The sequence below is a fragment of the Labrus mixtus genome, chromosome 3, assembly GCF_963584025.1.
Source record: "Labrus mixtus chromosome 3, fLabMix1.1, whole genome shotgun sequence".
Lineage (NCBI taxonomy): Eukaryota > Metazoa > Chordata > Actinopteri > Labriformes > Labridae > Labrus > Labrus mixtus.
The window spans coordinates 18,978,742-18,999,372 of NC_083614.1; the positions used below are offsets into that span (position 1 = coordinate 18,978,742).

The 20,631-nt window shown below is 41.2% G+C and overlaps 1 protein-coding gene across 1 annotated transcript in view; it reads left to right on the top strand.

The window, feature by feature from the left end:
* Positions 1-20,631, top strand: part of fbn2b (fibrillin 2b) — a 62,120-nt gene that overhangs the window by 20,527 nt on the left and 20,962 nt on the right. Inside the window, exons 7-15 of the mRNA XM_061033555.1 lie at positions 5,798-5,995; positions 9,198-9,323; positions 13,613-13,738; positions 17,943-18,095; positions 19,135-19,353; positions 19,437-19,580; positions 19,967-20,086; positions 20,219-20,344; positions 20,436-20,558. Of these exons, the coding sequence (XP_060889538.1) occupies positions 5,798-5,995; positions 9,198-9,323; positions 13,613-13,738; positions 17,943-18,095; positions 19,135-19,353; positions 19,437-19,580; positions 19,967-20,086; positions 20,219-20,344; positions 20,436-20,558 (1,335 nt within the window). The remainder of the gene's footprint in view (positions 1-5,797; positions 5,996-9,197; positions 9,324-13,612; positions 13,739-17,942; positions 18,096-19,134; positions 19,354-19,436; positions 19,581-19,966; positions 20,087-20,218; positions 20,345-20,435; positions 20,559-20,631) is intronic.

Genomic DNA, 20,631 nt, shown 5'->3' on the forward strand with positions numbered 1-20,631 from the left:
AAGGCTAGTTGACTTTGGGTGGGACAAGATCAAATCAGAATTAATCATTCCTGGTTAAAACCAAAAAGATTCCCAACATCTTTACCATGAGCATCTTATGAATGTGTGACAGTTTTGTTTCTGTTTCCATGTGTAGGCAAATATATTTATATAGCTATACTTGTAGGTAAGCTTCTTTTTAGCGAGGCTAGTGTGATCTTGCATTTGTGTTCAGCCATGTTTTTGCATTATTTCACATGCAGGTTCACACAAATGGAATGGTGCTGATGCGTGTCCACAGAACTTTTCACAGATCTCTTTCCACCAGCACTGGTAATTGTCCAGTCTGTCTCAATGGACCCATAAAGCCTCTGTGGTCAGTCCCAAAGTCCAGGCTTCGGCCCAGTCCAGAGCAAATAAAGCAATAATTGCAGAAAGGCAATTTTTCCCCCCAGCAGGCGATGATGTCAAGGGTATTTTGAAGTGCTGGAAGTGTAGGACGCTGTGCTATTTCTGCTCTATTGACTCTGGATAAGAGTGGACCAAACATGTCTGAACAGAAAGGCTGTTTTGGTGGATCACTGTGGGGGTGATTCTGAGGAAAAATTTCCAGCAAAAATTTAGTTTAATCCAGCCAGTTCCCAGTCATTTCAAAATGATTTACAGCAAGTCTATAAAAGTCCATACTGTAAATTAAATAGAAAGGCAGCATGACTCATAATGTACTCTCAAAGGAGAAAATGTCAACCGGCAAAGAGTACTTAACATTTCTACAACACTATGCTTCAAACCATGTCTGGAAATGTGTGTCAGTGATACATTATCTCTGTGCTTTCAGGTATAATTTGTGATCCCATTGAAATGCTAATTTTATTAATTGTTTGTCAATGAAAACGCCACTTTCACAAATTATTTTAGTCTGCTTTTAGTAAAAGATTTTTTCTCGAAAAAAGAAAAAAAAAATCTAAGTTGAGCAAATTATCCCCCAGTGCTGAGGCCAAATTTAGAGGCTCCGGTTGGTTCAAATCAATATTTGAGTAGCCTCACAGGACAGCGATGATGGCTGTCTTTGATCTGGCCAAATGAAAAATGGGCCGCATTACTCTCGCTGCAGCTCAGAAAGCACTACAAAGACTTCCCCTGGCTGAATCAGTAAAATGTCCCATGAGTGGAAGCTGTTGATGGAGTCTGGAGCCCACTTGCACGCCTGTGCCTGTGTCTGGCGGTGTCTGCGTTCAATAGAGTCTGCATTATTGTTCCACTGCTAGACAGGATTGTGGCAGGAAGTATCTGAATAAAGACAGAAGTAGCTGTAGTATTCAAAAGAGAAGAGTTGGCAGTACAATTGATAAACTATAGGAACAATGCCAGAGGATGGCTTCTTGCCACAAGATATAAGGTCATAGGCCCATTGAGAATAGATACGCAAAGTTATTGTGCTAAAATTATCCGACAATGTATCGTTGTGAGTGGAGTTTATGTGCAGTATAGTTAGCCTCATACAGCTGTTAGCTTGTGGCATCAGACTTGGGATGTTGTTAGACTGCAGAGGGCTTATCTCGGCCATTGCCACTTTCCCACAGTAGTTATCCCCTGTAAGTAAGTTTGTTTGTGTGTGTGTGTGTGTGTGTGTGTGTGTGTGTGTGTGTGTGTGTGTGTGTGTGTGTGTGTGTGTGTGCTGTATTAAACATTTAGTCACGTTTGGATGACTGCTTTTTGTGTGGGACAAATTAAAGGACTCTTTGAGGAGCAATAAGGGATAACGGAAAAGGGTGCTTTCAAGCTTTTGATAATGGTGACGATAAGAGTAACAGAGCCTGCTATGGTTGGTTATAACCAAGCACACAAACAGACACACGCAAACAGACACACACTCTCGCACACTCACATGCACACACACAAACAAACTGGCCCACACATTTGAAGCATTTATTTATATCCCCATCAGCAGAAGGACAAACAATGCGAGCAATCAGAAATTCCACAGAACTTGCCAGAAATGTGCTCAGTCTACACGCAAACCAAACATGGACTCACAAACTCACCCAAACACAATTACACACACACACACAAGTGCACAGAAGATAATTAGAAAATGTCTCTATTTCTCAATAGGTGAGTAACTGCATGACGTTTAGGCTCAGAGCAGTTCTTCCAGCTGTGTAAAGTCTGGAGAGGAGATCCGGTTTAAGAACACTTTCACGCTTACACACACACACACACACACACACACACACACACACACACGCGCGCGCACTGAGCACACACTGAGCACAGACAGAGTCTACTGTGTGTGTATATATTTCTTCTCTTTATTCCTTTGACATGCTGACCTCACGTCGTAGAAAAGTTTGTACAGATGATGTTATCTTCATTTCCATGTGATCAACTCATATTCCAAGTGTCTTATCTCCTCAGACCTCCTCTCCTGGGAGTTTTATAAATACTTCAGTAGTTATTAATGAATCTGAAATAGAACTTTTTTTTCCTCTTCCTTTGGGCCATTTCTCTTTCCCCCGTCTCCCTTCCAGTGCTCAGGTCAAGGTCTTCCTTGATCTCACAGCCAGACGGGGCTGATGGGAAAATTTGTTTTCCAAGACAACTTTGAGGGCAGACAGGATTCAATATTTTCTCACTTCAGCCGTTACAGAATCTTTTATCTTCCTTAAATCCAACTTTCATCGGAGCAAAGAGAAGTAGACTTTGATGAGTGATCACATTTTATTTTTCTATTCTTTTCTTTTCTTTTTCGCAAATTCTTATGTGGTTCACTTCACTACAAAATCATCTCATGAGAAACATCAGGTCCTATTAACATCACCTAATATGACTGTCAGCCTAATGTGTGTTCACTGAATTAGGTGAAAGGTTAAAAAACTCTGAGTTAGGTTAATACTTGCGGCGATTTCTTGAAACTTTACTTATAAGCGTTTACATAATAATAGTATAATAGACCTGTAAGAATGAGATGAATCCATTAAGAATACCACAGAGTCGCCAGACAAGCTTTCATTCTCGGAGTAAAAGGATTCATTGTGAAGTTTGCTGGTTGGTTGAGCTTAGAGGATATGAATGAAACTAGAGAAGTCTGGAGACAAAGTGCAGTAAGGAGTAAGGGGTTGGTCGAGGATGGAAAACGTTGAAACTGGTAAATGTTTTGAATCTATTCAGCAATTTGAACACTAATTAGACTAAATTACTTCCGAATGTTGTCAGCCGGCCTGAGTCAGGCTGCTCTCTTGTCCTGACCTGCCCGTGCTCGTGCTTGCACAATGAATTTACATGCAGAAAGTGCAGATGTGCACACCATGGAAACATATGGAATACACACACTGATGAGGACTCTGACACTGTTTGTTATTTTTGCATTTATAGAAAGAGATGCTTCATTCTCGCTGCAGCTCAGAGAGATGCATGTGTCTTTACAACGACCAGTGTGTGCTTTCTTGTGTACAGAGAGAGAAGAGCTGGGAAGTGTTTGATACAGCATGTGTATGCATATATGTTTTATTTAGCCCGCAGGCATTCATTGAAGTACTTGGCAACAGAGTGAGACTGTCGACTATTGCTAGATGATCCGAGTGTGGGAAAGTCCAGTCTCCTCTAGAAGATAGATTTTTTTCCTTAGAATCCTAGACTGAAGAGTTGGAAGTGCCGTGCATTTTTTCTTCCTTTATTTTCCTTCGTTCTTTTTCTTCTTTGCTGTCCATTTGACAAATGCTCGACTTAAACTGTTAAAAATTAGCGCGCCACATTGTTTCCTTTGTTCCCACATGACCATGTTCTTTGCACTCAGTGTTTTCGCGAGTATTTGAAAGGGGTTTTGGTCTTGTCATGCAACTTTACTTACTGGTTAAGTTGCAATACAAGAAAGTCAATGGCCTGCAATTTTACCGCTAAGACTTCCTGTCAGTTGGACTTTGTGTAAAAAAAAAAACAGAATGTGATGACTTCTGCAAACCATTGAGACCCTATTCAATTGAATCTAGCAGGATAATATACCATTACTCATATTTTATGAACCGATGGGCTTTGTGAATGTCACATAAAGGTAGTGAAAGGCAGTGAGGTGAGAATTATTGAGCGACTGACAACAGGGTTGTTGGTTTTTGGTCTCTTTTATGGGATTTTCTGAGGTTTGTATTGTATTAAAGCTCAGAACATGAGGAAGCACATGAGGAGTATATATCTTTACTGCAGCAGGCCACGTGCAGATGGAAGATCAAATAGCAGCTGATATGCTGGAGAAAGTAGAAGGCAGACGGACAGGAAGACCTAAAGTGGGCAAAGAGAAATGAAGACAGATGGGTCAGAGGGAGAACTGGCGAGAGCCCCAACCTGCACTCTGCATGCTTGGTTTGACCTACTTTACTTTCCTCTCTCTCTCTCTCTCTCTCTTTTTTTCTTTCTTTCTGCATCTCCTTCTCTTTGCCCCATTCTCTGTGATCCTCTTTCATCTAGCACAAGGAACCAATAAGTCTAAAGAGAGACTCCCACCAGACACCACCACTACTGACTTCTATCTTTCCATCTCATTCTGTCCTTCAGGGCTGAGCAGTCCGCTCTCTTTCTCCTCATCTCACTGTCACAGCCTTGGCTAGTCAACCATGCAGTTTGTCTTTCATCTCTACTGCAACAATCTAACAATCCACTTTTTTAATGAAGGCTGTATTAAGTTCGGCGCCACTGCAGAGGACTTAATAAGGGTTTCTCCCACAAGGGAAGCCATCATTAGGCTCTGACTGAAAAGAGGAACACCGTATTGTTGAAATAGTTTGAGCGTGAAGTCATTGTGCATGATTTGAAAAAGTGCATTTAACGAGATTATGCCACACTTTTGCTGGCTAGCAGCTAGGAGGTAAGGTGATCAGCGAGGACATTTTGTTCTTAAAATGTGTTTGCTTGCAGCATCTGTTTGCAATCTGTTACCATCCTTTCCCCATAGATAGGATGGGCAACTTTATATGCATCTGTCTGACTTCAATGAGATGTTTTAGACACTTTTGTGCTTTTGGCAGCGTGTGTTAATTGGAGTCGCTATGAAGAGCAATGAACCGAAAATGGCTCACAATTGCTTCAAAATGTCCCATTAATTTTAAGAGTGAATACACGTCATGAGGTGATAGTCACTGACCACCCCACTGCCATTAGCTGATTGCCATGTAGATTGAAACAGAGACCACCACTGTTCAGCCCACCATTACCTCTTTAAGGACGGGAATGTGCTTCAGTGTCAATCCAGCGGGTTAACTTATTATTGCCGGGACTAAATACATAGCAGTCATTCCAATCCTATTGCAAATTTCCTGCTGAAAGAAACAGTGTGCCTGGTCCTTCCAGTTGACTCTGAGAAGTCTTCACAGAAAAAGACTGAAATCATGCATTCTGACATGATCCCTTGTGTTGCTACCAAGTCTCATATTCTTTCTCTTAAATCCTGGTAAAATATGCTACTTGTCAATACTTCTATTGGAAAGCCAACTGCTGATTCACAGTTTGAATTAAACAACGAGGACATCCCTTAGTGTCCTGTGAGTCATCTATTAAAAATCATTCTCAAATAATGTGCCAGCATTTTTTCCACATCTTTTTCTCTATTTGTTGTTTGAGTTAATTTAAAATGAAAGAAAGACTTATTTACATATTACAGGAACTATAACTTCTGCATAAAAAAAATCATTTATGTACTTTGTCTGGTTTCGCTTACTGCTGCACCAGATGTGTTTCAGGAAATGAATCTCTGCTTTATAGTTGAATTAAAAAAAATGTGAAATAAGTAACCGACTTAACAAAGACTCCATCCCTCTTTTCTCCATAGACTATAGGACCGGACCATGTTTTACACAGGTGAACAACCAGATGTGTCAGGGCCAGCTGAGTGGAATCGTCTGCACCAAAACCCTCTGCTGCGCTACCATTGGTCGAGCATGGGGCCACCCTTGTGAGCAGTGCCCCGCCCAGCCACACCCCTGCAGGCGAGGCTTCATCCCCAACATCCGCACTGGAGCCTGCCAAGGTCAGTTTGGATCAAACACAAAACCTCCTTTTTGAACTTTTAACTGTAATGTACCTGGACCCACGCACAACACAACAGTCACATAAACACTCACACCAACATGCAGAAACACATGATAAACACTGTAGCCATTACTTTATCTGTCATCATTTCAGCTGCTGTTCCTGCTCACAACACTCCCAAGCTCAAGCTACTCAAGCTAAAACACAGGTGGTGTTTATGTGTAAGCAGTGGGCAGGATACTTGCTTGTGCTTTCCTGTGAAGTCTTTATTCAGGAGAAACTGTTTACAAGCGAAACGTAGTCTGCTAAATAAAAGCTTGAAGGTCCCCCCGTCTGCAGGCTTCAGCATTCCTTTTTAAACTACAATATGAGCTCATCTACATGTCACTTGTACAGGTATGTTTCTTACAGAGTTCATCGTGGTACCAAGCGATATTAGAAAAATACTAGAAAACTGATAAGCATGTATAATGCAAAATAAAAAGGAAGTGTTATTTTCTGTATTCACTTACAAAAAAGGGAAGTTGAACAAACTCAAGCAGCTCTGGCTGAATGGGTCCAAGAGAGTGACATACTGTATAGGCATTATGAAAAAAGAGATTAGGGGTCATATGAACTTAGGTTGACCTTCTTCATAAGCATTTCTGATGCTGGTGTCCCAAAACCCTCTCTGCATGCCTCTCTAATAACCTATGGCCCTGCCCAGACTTTTCAATAAGACTACATCAACATATGACACATGCAGAGCTCATGTCCCTTGGTAAATGAGCCCAGCCAGGATCCCTGTCGCCTCAGTCCTTCTCCTCTCACATGGTCACACCCAGCAGCACCCTAGGCAGACTGTGATGGTTGATATCTAGCTTAAGCCGCTGAAGAAGGAGACTATATTTAAGTCTCACAAATATCTGTAATGCTGCTCACACTACATATAGACTGAGGAACTAGATACATTCCGTTTACATTTTTATTTCTTAAGTGCTTACACTCCCCATAAAAAGTTGTATAGGTGAGCTTGTACTTCCATGTAAAAGCCTGAAATCTCCCATTGGTCCTGTAAATGAAGACCACATAAAGTGAACCAAAATGGCCTATCAGTCGATTTTCCAGGCTTACTGTATGTCGAGGTATCTGTCTTAAATTTTGCATGTTGGACACTATAGTGGTAGTGCATTTAAATTTGCATTCTATTCCCCTAATTTCTGAAGCAACCTTATTTTTGTGTGTGCATGGGCCTGTTTTATTTCATTGCACCAAATCCACTTTTCCACGCAGATTTGGGTGGAGTGGCCTTGTTTGGTTTATGCAGATCAAGTGCTGCAATCCTATGTGTCGCAATCTGAGAGAGTAATCTTCATAGCTTAAGTTACTGCAAAAGGCGAAGACAAAAAGTTCTGTTGACCTGTAATCAAATGAATCTGGGTCTCATTTGAATCCCTAAATGGTGTGCTCTGTGCTGGATATTATCTGAATTAAGTTAGATGGAAAAATATATTTTTTTTATTAATTAGCCCTTGTGTTTTTTTCTCCTCTACAACTGAAGGGCTTTGAGTCTGAACAATTAATTGCATTCTTAATTTTTTGCTGATGAATCTTTACAAACCTGTTATAATTAAAGTCCAGTCTTTCCAAACAAGCACAATTTAAATTTATAAAGCACTTCTCAGACACTCAAAGACACTGTACATAAGTTAAAAAAACTGAACTATTTAACTGTTTCATGGCATTAACCAACAGTCTGTTGATGAAGACAAAAAATATCTAAATAAACTTAAGTTGTAGGTACATTGTTTGTTTTTACTCTGGTGTGTGTGTCTTGGGGGGTTTCCTACTTTTTTTCCTTTGCCAATCACATCCCTGAGTTATCATGTATTGCACTGACAAAAGTGTCCTGTTTCCACTTTAATTGAAGTGCTTTAAAAGAAGACATGTGTTAAAATATGTCACATATATGTAGGGCTGTGTCACACAAGCAGTAACACCAAAATCCACCCAGATAACACCGAGAGTCTGCATAGATCATAAAAGAGGCTTGATTTAAAAAGGTTGGACATCTGGCATCAGTCACTGGTTTGTATTTAGCTCCATAACTTCATGTCTGTCTCCTCATGTGTTCGAGGTATGCCTGTGTGAATCGCCAGCATCACTCATCTCTGTGTGACTCGCATACCTCATTCCTTACTCCCTCTCTCTTTTTTAGCTCTGTGACTCTCTGAATCTCTGTTTTTGTCTTCTCTGCTGTAACTTTGACTCGTAGCTCTTTTTCCCTCTCACAAATACACACACAAACACACACACACACACACACACTCCCCAGAGATACAGTACCTAACGAGTGAGCCTGGAGCAATGTCTTGCTGGCAGCAGTACAAAGCACCCCTGACCATGAATCCAAATGTAAGGACTGCAGGCTTCCACATCAGGATGTTGGCTGCTAGATGCTTTTTTTTTTTCTTTCTCTCTCAGCCTTTGGCATTGAGAGTTCCTCAACACCAGAAGGCATTTTCAGGCCCTCTTGAAAAGAAGCAGAGATCGAATGTAATAAAATGATTAGAAACAGCCTTTTTGTTATGTGTGCAAGAATGCAGATTTTAAAATATGGTGAGACATTTATTATTAAGTACAGCTGCAAATTAAAAGTGCAGTCGACGCTGCTAAGCTGACACTGACGTGGATCTATCTTGACTTTGTGTATGTGCGTGTGTTTCAAGTATATTCTAGAGAATCCACGTTTTTACATGATCCTGCCCACATAGCCCTAATACTGGTAAAAGTGACTCATGTTGAATGCTTGGAAAATGCTCATGTTAGAAGCCATTTCCTGCTCAAACATGAACTGGAGTGAGTCTTTCTGGAAGTGGTCTTACACATCACAGCCAGTCACAAACTACCACTCATTTTCACCTCACTACCCTTGCAAAGAAAGTAGAATATATAGAACGAAGAAGTGGTGTTCAAGTAGCCAAAAGGCTGCAAGAAACATCTGCTATCTTTGAAACTACAAATAACTTTCATTTTTCCCCACACGTTGAGTCCTTTCCTTTCTTATTCATGAGTGTATTACAAACATAGGATGTGGTCAATGTGGTCTTCAACCAATTATCTGCAGATGCAAGTTTTTACAAGACCCTTTATTCTTATCTGCTTTTATCTCTACTTACTAATGTCTGTCTTTGTTTTTCCTATGTCACCGTCCCTTACAGATGTGGACGAGTGCCAGGCCGTGCCAGGTCTTTGTGCAGGAGGTAACTGCATCAACACTGTGGGATCCTACGAGTGTAAATGTCCTGCAGGCCACCGTCAGAGTGAAACCAGCCATAAATGTGAAGGTAAGTCTGATCTGAATAAACAGAAATATGTTTTTTTTTTAAATAAACCTTCATAGGGAGGACTAAAGGTATTATAGTCCCCCATATAAAAGGTTTGTGTAACTTTGGTCGTAAAACAACCAGGACTAGCAGCCATCTTTGATTTGTTGCCATTGTATTTTATATGATACTGCCTTCCCACAAGTTTCACAAATGTACTAGCTAATAAATCATAAAGTCCGTAAAACATAAAGGAAAATCGTTGTTTAAGTTATTTTTAACTTGGAAAATGACTGATATCAAAAAGTTGTCTTTTTCAAAGACTCATCAGTGCTTTGCAAAATATATCGGTTTACTTGGAAAGAGCACTTTTGCATGCTAACATGTCAGCCATGCTCAAGACAGAAAGTTGAGCTTAAGTTACATTTTGTTGAGTTCATGGTGAGACTGTCACAGACTGTGCACTTTATGATAACTGCGGGTTTGCGGGGATCAGTTGACAAATCTCTATGGGCGTTTAAAAAGTGACAACATGCTCAGAGTTTAAACAGTCTGGACATGTGCGTATAAACACATGCACATGGAAACACACGCAGAGTGGATTCACATTACAATGTGTTGATTTTTTGGAATTTAAACAATGCCCAGCCTAAAGAGCCTGATGGTTATCCAGGCAGGGGTTGTGTCTCTTGGACGGAGGCCGATGCGTTAGTCTTTTGGGAGGATTACAGAAAGCTCTTAAAGTTCTCCAGCCAGATGATATCTTTTTTTTTTTAGTGAGCAAGAACATGGCTGAACAAGCTATTGTATTGCATCAGTGTATGAATTATTATCTCCTTTTTCTTTTTAGTTCTGATGTAGACATGAACTAGAAACAGGAAAAGGTTTATATTTGCTGAAAACGAACATGTCCACCTTCAGGTTCACAAGAAGCAATAACCATGACACACGCACAAAGTGATTCATGTCACAGTGAAGGCTCAAAGGACGCTCCAAGACAAGGACTAAAACACATTAATGGTGTTACAGTTGAAATGTGGAATGTACCTTTAAGACATAATGTGTTGCTAAGTTATTAGGGAAGCGGCGTCACTAGATGGCACCTTGTTTTTATCTATGAAGTTAGTTTGAGCTCCTATACTTTCCTTTTGCCTCTAAACTCAACAGTGGCAGGAGAGTTCGTCTGGACACTGTTTTGCTCATGTTTAATGAAATAGCAGTGGTACAACCGGGCTTTGAAAGGTTGATGTGTAGTTTTTTTATAAATGACGAGCATTGTGGAAATCCCACTAAGTTACTTCCTCAGACGCTCTCCAAAAGGGCACAACATTAGATACTCTAAACTTTACACCCCCCAAACAAAAAATGTCAGGTTACAACATTTCGCTGTGTTGTAGAAAACTGGCTAATGCTGATTATACTGTGATTAAAGGGAAAAGAAGAGGAAGAAGAGAACTATGTTGGTTAGGAAGAGTTTCTCAGGGTTGACAGATTTTTTTGTACTTAAAATGTATTCTGCCTCTTTCTATGTTTTATTAAGGATGTTATCTCTATTCAAAACATGATTACAGCTGTTACTTATTGTTAATTCCACCCTTAAATAATCCATCTGTTAGTTTGAAAGGAACATATTTCCTCTATAACTTACCAGGGAAGTGAAAGAAAAAGTGTCTTTCAGTTTCAAATATTTGAATTCACCAATTGTTTAATGAGAGGACACACTTGTTTTTATTCTGTCTGAAACAAATAGAGCAATCTTCACATTTCAGATATTTGGACCAATGAATTGTACTTGATTGGTTGATTGTTGATTCAGTAACAAGTTGCTCTTGTCAGCATTAAGCCAAAATATTAGGAGCTGAAACAGCGGTATAGTTGTTTCTAGTCATTTCTCCAGGTCAAAAGTGAAACATGACGGTATTAAATAAGAATCAACAAACATGAGAACATGTTAATGTGTGACAAGGAGTGACACTTTGAGAGGCTGTGTCCAGCTTCACTGCTTGTTCAGCTGCTGCTCTTTAGTTTCTTGCACAGCAGAGACGGCTCACACCTGGCATGAACATTTAACAAACCCAGTGATGTGGAAAAAAAAGTATTGACTAACTATGTTTACTCAATACCAACAAATATGTCTCAAAAATAAATTACGGGCCAATTTATCCTTTTTTTTCCACTCAAAAATGATGTCAGTGTTGTTTGTTTGATTTTAGTAGCCTATTTATCTTGCAGTTACGTCATGTGACCCATGCAGAGTCAGGAGAGAAAAACAAAAGAACATTTGTTCATGAGCAACTTGAGTCATGGATCATCAGCAAACCCATGTTTAGGGAATGCCTCCCAAACAATCAGAGCAGCTACCTCTGGAGGTTTTTATGGAAATGCCCTTTGAGATAATGAACCAACAGCCTCACTAAGCGCTTCCATGGGGGATGAGAGAGTTTTTTCTGAGCAGTTAAGATGAACAGCAGTAAAGATGTTATGGGTGTCTGATCCTTTTGGGCTCTACAAGGCATCTGGTTTTATGGCCTGCCTTTAGTTCAGTGTCTCTTTCCTCCTCCTCCTCCTCCTCCTCCTCCTCCTCATCCTCGTTCTCCCTTTTTTTCTGCTACTCCTTCCATTTTGCTTCCATAAATAAAACCCTTTGGCTTAAAACCAGCTGTTAGTGCAGAACAAAGAAACACTTACGGCATCAGGGAGACTTTCTCATTACACACACGGACCTCCCCGTTGCTCTGACACTTGTGGATTCTCACGCACTGATGCTGTACAAATACACACACATACAGACAGTTTCACACATCAGTGTTTAAACTAGAAGAAACAGGGAGGAAACAGTCTAAATTACACCTTTTTTTAACATATTGACAAGTGCTATAGATATGTATGCACATGTACAGACTTGGCAGATTTAAATTCAGACATTTATTCAGGTGACACACATTTCCTTTCATACACACACACACACACACAGAGTCCCAAAGTGCTACGTCTGTGCGGAGAGTAATGTCTGGCTGCTGCTGACACAAGGTTTATTTGGCAGGGCTTTTACAGCCTCACCTAGGCCTTCTGTTGCTGCTGCTGTCAGACAGGAGCCAGCAGGGGAAGAACAGACGCCCAGCTTCCCATGGCAGGCCTTACTGTGCAACATCCACACACAAGGACGCAGACACAACCACACATTCATATACACTCCAAGAAAGACAAACACTCACACCCTTCACTTTTCTAGCTAAAGGTGAAGGGCAAACACACACACACACACACACACACACACACACACACAAACACATAGTACAGCTGTAATTATGCCCCGCAGTGGTGCAGTAATTACCAATGTGTATAAATAAGCGTGACACTTCATAAAAACCAATACCTTCTGGAACTTCAATTTGGGTTCCCCTCGTCATGGAGCAATGAGCCCCCCTGCCTCACTGAATAATACAACTTAAGCCGTCATAAAGTGTACCACCCCAAGGTGGGCCCGGCCAAGCAACGTGATCAGGTGCTCCCAGACATTGAACATATTTCTGAGTCAAACTTGGCCTGTTGAAATTGGGTCAGCTGGTTCACTGGGGACGTTTCTGTCTTTAAGTTAGGCCATTTATTTCAATTCAGTTGCCTGTGGTAGATTGGACACAATTGTTGACACATATTTACCAAATAATCAAGCCACATACTTGGCCTTTTCAGTAAATATGTATTGCATTATAACGTTGCAGGGTTATTTGTGACTGGAGTAATTTCCCTGCAATTTCTCATTGGCTTAACTGTAAAACATTCTGATTATATCTGCTCAAGAACCAAACAAAGAAGAATACAATTATGTAAAAAGGCATTTGTGGCCAGTACTTTAAAAAGTTCTCTTTGTACAACAAACACATCTGAGTACATTTAGTTTTTGTCTGTTATTTTTTATTTATTGGAACTCTTTTGTTTTATTTGAAATGTAATTGTTTATTGTGTTGTAAAATAAGTTTATTTGAAACATAATAAAAAAGTAACTATTTTAAAGTCCACTGATCTAATAGAAATCAATCAAGTTAGTGCAGTTGCTGTTCTTCTCCCACAGAGATTTACATTTCAAAGTATTTGAGGCCTCCTGTCATGCACATATTGTTGCCCACAAGCTTGATTTCATCCTGAACAGAACTAAGTAATTCTACTTTGGTGAAATGCAGAGTGGGGTCACTAGGTTTTTCTTTAGATTACTGCAGTGTGCTACTGCATCATTTTAAACTAAGACATTCACATCGATAAAACGTCTTAGCTGGAGCGTGGTATTAACAATATCAGTCTGTGTGTTTCAGATATCGATGAATGCAGCACCATTCCTGGTGTGTGTGATGGAGGAGAATGCACCAACACTGCTGGAAGCTACGTCTGCACCTGTCCAAGAGGCTACATCTCCAGCACAGATGGCTCCAGATGTGTTGGTGAGTCTCACACACATATACAAACACATTTCTTACATTTCCTTCCACCCTCCTCCGACTAGCTAAAATATTCACATCTGGTCGTTGATGTCCCTCCCTCCATCACTGCTTCCTGTGGATGGAGCTCTGATGAGTACAGCTGGCCAGCAGACCAGTGGTCACCATGTGCAGACAAACACATTTGCACACACATTTTGGCCCTGACAGCATTAATCTAATGTTGCCGCCAATTTGGGTCATTTTCACACATGCACACACGCACACACACACACATACTCACACACACACACACACACACACACACACACACACACACACACACACACACACACACACACACACACACACACACACACACACACACACATGTTCACTAACACACATACTGTACAGTTCATACTTCTTTCTGAAATGTGTCCCATGAAACACTAGCAGGTGTAAATGTATCCCTGCAATCCTCATCCCCTAACAGCAGCTAAAGTGAAACCCAACCAGGTGTTAATACAATAGTTCAAGATTTAGTCCCGAAACGGACAGCACAGGGCCGGCCTGTTTCACTTTATCAGCATCAGAAGCTCTGACCATTTGAACTACAATAGAAGCCCCTGTAGCAAAGTCAGACCTCTACTTTTCATGCAGTATAACCTCTTTAATCTGTGGAAAATTATAGAGTGTCTCTTTTTTTATTGTGAAAAATGTTTGAGAGAAAACGGTTCAGAAATACCAGGAAGAACAATTCCCAGATCTCCGACGTACCCACACATGGATCACATACAAAAAAAAAAGTGGTTCGAAATGATCTGACAGTTAAGTGTATGAGTTTGCCTGTCATGTGGTGGAACATTTAGCCTCGGTGCAACAGCCATGTGGTGTCGTTTAAAGGAAAACAAGTAGAGGACAAAGGGACCTCAAAAAGATGGCACCAATAACCTCAGCAGGGTGGAACAAATAAGCCTAAAAAGTATGTGGAAAAACCAGAATATTACAACTCTTAATTCATGGGATTGTTTCGTATCATATGTACTGTCTGTTCTGTGAAGGCTTTCCGCAAGATGTTAAACCTGGCTGCAGGGATTGCTCATGCAGCTAAGAGAGCAAAGAGCTTAAACTACTGATTCTTGATAAGACCTTCATGGCAGCTTGTTGAAAGGGGCCGAGGTTAGGGCTCTATGCAGGCCAGTCGAGTTATTCCACACCAAACTGGGAAAATTGTTTTTATGTAGACATGGCATTGGGCACTGGGTCAGTAAGCACTGGTACATCTCAGGACACCTTACAGTAAGGCGGGAGAAGGGCCTTCAACCAGCCAGAACATTCTGTGTTGACTATTCTAAAGTATTGAGATTTCCTTTAATTAGGCCGTAAGAGTGCACACATTTCTGCCATCACAAGTGTCCCCACACTTTTAAACATGGAGTGTTTGTGAAGGCAACAGACAGGATGATCTAATGGCACTTACAGTAAAGGGTACAGTTGGAGAAAAAAGGCAAAAAAGAAGTTAAAAGTAAGAAGAAGAGTAAAAATTTCAGTTTACATCCGCCAACAGTTGGATGCAGAGTAAGAAGAAGAGGAAGGGTTCTGTTTCTCAAAACAAACAAATAAAACTTTGGAGAGTGTAGCAAAAGAAAATTGTTATCATTAGAAATAAAGAAGGTTCTGGCCGCCTGTTGTGCTCGTGCGTGAGTAATTGCAGCTCACACATTGACACAGTGGTCCAATCACCCTAACACACTAAAGTTCTCCATCTGTCTGCTGTAAACCATGTCAATATTAGTCTTTTTTTCCCTCTCCACTGTCAACCCCTTTCTTCTTTTGCCCTGAGGAGATATCGTTCTTCTTCAGAGTGTGAATCACACCAAAGTAGTTCTCTGAACTCAGAGCTCCGTGACTCTCAGAAGAACGTCTTTCTCTTTTCTCTGGAACTGTGCGGATTTCCATCTCCTTTTGTAACTCTTCTCTTCTTCCATCTCTGTTGTTACTGTTTTCTTTCCTAACTAACTACTTTTTCTGAAGAAGAGAAGCCCTCTTGGACTTTCTCCATCTCCTTGTCTATTGTACCGTTTGCTCATTTGCTCTTATCTCTTGACATCCTGCACCCTTCTCCCTTCAGATGCATTTCTGCAGCTTGCAGAATCAAAAAGACAGGGCAAATAAGCCAGACGTGACCCCCCCATATATCCTTCCTTAGTCTCTGTCCCACATCCCAACTGGACAACACTAGATTGGGAAGAGGAAGAGGAAAAGATAAGTAGACTGAAACAAAATCCGACCAGATTGGAACAGTTTCAATGTTTGGATATTTCAAACCAGAGATTCAAAGTAACAGTTAGACACAAGCCCAGGCCTGCAAACAGTCTCCTCTTGATGTTACTGACACACTTTGATTAAACTTCCCACACTGTCTGATCTATCTTGTCTTTATAGTCGTATTGTAGAGTAATAAAAGAGTAAGTTGTTTTTATAGGGCTGATTTCTAGCTTAAGAAACAGGATGTACGGTGCTGTTTGTGGATCAAGGTGTAGTGAAATGCCTGTGATTTCTGCGCTTAATGTGGTGAAGTAGGCCAATGGGATGGGGGGGGTCCTGACAGTCCCCTGAAACAAAGATGTGACCAGTCAGTCTGACTGTAAAAACACCTCACCAAATGAAAGCATATGCCTGTGCAGTCGAGCAACACTAGCAAGCAAGCAAGCAAACGAACCACGGTCTGGATCCAATTTAAATTATCATCATCCTCATCAGCAAACCCTAATTCCCCCCCAATCCCTACACACACACACACACACACACACTCACGCACACACACACACACACACACACACACACACACACACACACACACACACACACACACACACACACACACACACACACACACCGCCTTGAGCTCTGTCAATCCCATGGGATGTTTTTTTCCGTTTGTGTTTTTTGTGTATTTGTGTACCTTTAACTTTTTTTTTGTAGAAGTACAGTATATGTGTATGTTTTGTGTTTATGTGTTTGTGCTACTCGAAATGTAGAGATATGTGTTTCTGTATGTGTAATTGCATGTAAATGTGTGTGTGCTGTACTGTATGTGCTCCCAGACACAGCGCAGCCCCTCATGTTCTATCTAATTGGCAAGAATTGCTCCACATGGAACTGATTAATTCCAGACTGCTGGCTCATTAGCGAGTTAATCGACTTGTGCTCCCCCCTCCTATACCCCTTCACTCTGCCTTTCCCTTTTCTACTCCTTTTTTCTGTAGATGTACTCATGATTCCCTTTCACATAATATTGTTTGCTTTCCAAAATGATACATGTGTATGCTCTCCCTCTCAATCTGTCTTTTTCCTTCTCTTGGTATTTTCCTTAAATTCCCAGAACCCCCCCTGTCTTCTTCTCCATTTACTCCCTACACACACTCTTTGAACCCCAGCCCCCTTTCTCTGCCCCATTGACCCTGACCTGGAAAACTGTAACAAATAAGACCCCCTTTTGGAGGCCCTTCAGATTCCTGTAGTTAGTCGAGACCCCAGGCAACCTTTCCCACTGGCGGCCCATAAAGAAGCTTCCTCCCCAGCCAAGCCAACCCTGTGACTTCAAGCAATGCTGCTTTGGGAGCGATGATTACCTGTAACCTTTTCCCAAATATAGTGCTGCACCACTGGTTCAAAAAGTACTTCATTTTGTTACCTGAAGTCGTTAATTTAAAGACTGACTCAACAACAGGCTGTGAACAGTGTGTAACTGTAGCTCTGTGGCCCCTGAAACTACACCCTACACCTAACTCTGATAGTTGTTTGACTGACACAACCTGAAGGACGTCACTAGCTCACAACAGCAAGATGGTGATCAGGAAAAACAATAATTCAGCTACTGCTGACTTTAGAACTGGTGAATATCTTTTCTAAAGACTCAATTTTCTTTCTCAGAGAGCACAGTCCTCTAATTAACTGTCAGGTTTCTGTCCAAGTGCTCTATTTACACAACTGTGTATGGAACACTAACCCTTCTGTTATGCATTAAGCACCTTATAATAAAGCTAAATATCACAAAAAGGAAATACACAGAGCCAATATCTCATTAAAAATGAAAAATGTTTCACTTTTCAGGAATGTCGATCCATTTTGGACAGAGTTCAGGCTCAACTGTTTCATAAAATTTTAATCTTGTACAACTTTTTCACTGGTGTAATTCATGTTTGTTCTTGTTTTCATCCAGATCAGCGCGTGGGAACATGTTTTTCTGCTCTGTCTAATGGTCGCTGTGCTGCAGAGCTGACTGGTCAGTACACCAAAATGCAGTGCTGCTGTGACACAGGACGCTGCTGGGCTTTGGGACAGATCCCTGAGATGTGCCCTGTCAGAGGATCTGGTGAGTACACACAATGTCCAGATACACAGAAAAAAAAAAAAGGTTACATGCAGACCCAAAGCTTTAATTGTCGACAAAAACAACTGGTACTAACAACATCTACCCAAACTGATCCCAGATAAAGTGATGGGTTTGGCTTTAAATCAGGACAGAACATCCATTACCTTCTTCCTCTGCTAACAGAAAACTGGCAGCCTCCTAGATAGTTTGTCTATGACTTGGCATTAGCTCATGCAGTAAAGCAAGCCACACATGCATGAATGTTTCACAAGCCAAATGAGTTTAACCCAGTAATGTTAAACGAGACAGGATTTAGGCAATTAGAATTACTTTTGTGTGTGTGACAGAGAGGGAGCAGCATCCATGCTGACTGATGAGCATGATGTCATAAGTGCAAGTTAAACAGAGAAAGATGGAAAAGATTTGGTCGGAGATAATGACCCATCATCCCCTCTGTCAAGCAGGAATTTAGAACAGTCTTCCTCTGCGTGAGACCTTGTGATCCATAACTGATCTGTTACTGATCTCTGTTCACTGGCACTGCCGAAATAAGACGTGTGTTTTTGATTTATTGTGATTGTCGAAGTGAAAACAAACATACATGCAGACAGCGCTCTACTGAACACAAAAAGTCATTTCATTAAAAAGCACACTTAATTTCTTTCAAACATGGAAACAAAACGACAAGACCTACTCTCAGTTACTGCCAGAAGAGATGACAGTAGACTTCATCATTTTGCACGCTCAATTGTCTGTCTTTATCCGTTCAGGCTTTGCTAAAATATGGAGCATGTAAGAAAACAACATAACAAAGAGTCAACTTCATAACAGACTTCAACAAAATGACATCAAAATGAATTTCAAAGTGGCCTTTGGCCTTTGTGAGTTCTGCAATTCCAGGATACGGGGGTGTAAACACTGTCTGCAGGACTTCAAGTGTTCAGGGTGATTCAAAGTGCTTTGAGTCTGAATAACTATAATAATCCACATTACTTTGCATCAACTGACTTGTTCCTTGTGATCACTGTTTCTATTTCAGATGAGTTCAGGCGCCTGTGTATTGTGGGCGTTCCCCAAGGTCTGCCTTATGGCTACCCCAACGGACAATTCCCCAACACCAATGGCAATGGGTACGGATTTAAGTTCCCCAGTGTACCTAATGGAAATGGTAATGGAGGCATTGGTGGCAACGGAGGAGGAGGCTTTGGAGGAAACGGCGGCGGATTCGGAGGAAATGGGGGAGGCCTTCAACACATAGGTGAGCATCCTCTAGATTTAATATGTGTTAATGAGTTATAATATTATATTAAATATTCTCCTACTGTGTTTTAATGTTCTTAGGCACTGTGTCTGTGAACGACACCATTGACATTTGCAAACATTTCACCAACCTGTGTCTGAATGGACGCTGCATTCCCACACCCACAAGCTATCGCTGTGAGTGCAACATGGGATACAGACAAGATGTCCGTGGGGAATGTATTGGTAAGAAATATGCACACACACACGCACACGCACACACACACACACACACACACACACACACACACACACACACACACACACACACACACACACACACACACACTGTATGCTGAATAAAAAGTTCATGCTATGTACTCAGTCAGTTCTCAAATCTCCCTCAGCCTTCTAGGCAGATACAGCTACTTTGTGACTATCCCACAGTTAACTACATGTACTGCACTGCCATCTTCTGCCGATTTAAGGAAGTTAATAGGAGTGTGCGTGTTGATGTTTGCTGGAAAAGCTGCATAAATGTGAATCTTTGTATTCAATATTTAAATCCATTCACAGTCGGGCAGTCAGGACAGTTCATGTTTTTTGTTTGATTATTTTTTTCCCCATTCCAGATGTGGATGAGTGTGTGAGTAAACCATGTACCAATGGAGACTGTGTCAACACACCTGGATCCTACCACTGCAAGTGCCATGAAGGTTTCCAGGGAACTCTCTCCAAACAAGCCTGCGTTGGTACGTCAGATGATCATGCAAAAATTCCCAAAGATGTTTCGTCATCTTGGGGAAGTTGACAGAGTTCAGTTTGACTGGTGTTTATACATAAACTGTCTTTCCCTTCTACCTCTTCTTGCTCTCCTTTTTTAGACATTGATGAGTGTATTATGAACGGAGTGATGTGTCGCAATGGCCGCTGTGTAAACACAGAGGGAAGCTTTCAGTGTGTCTGCAACGCTGGCTTTGAGCTAACTCCTGATGGAAAGAACTGCATCGGTGAGTAGCCAACACAGAAACAGGTTGACCTGCGCATGAACTCTTACCTCTACAAACTTTGCCTGATTTCTCCTCTTGCCCACCCCTCCAGATCATGACGAGTGTGCCACCACCAACATGTGTCTCAATGGCATGTGCATCAATGAGGACGGCAGCTTTAAGTGTATCTGCAAGCCGGGCTTTTCTTTAGCCCCCAACGGACGCTACTGCACCGGTATGAATGATTTATAAAGTGCAAACAGAGGCCTTCAAAGCAGTTTTGACTGGTTTGGTGTTCATTGAAACCC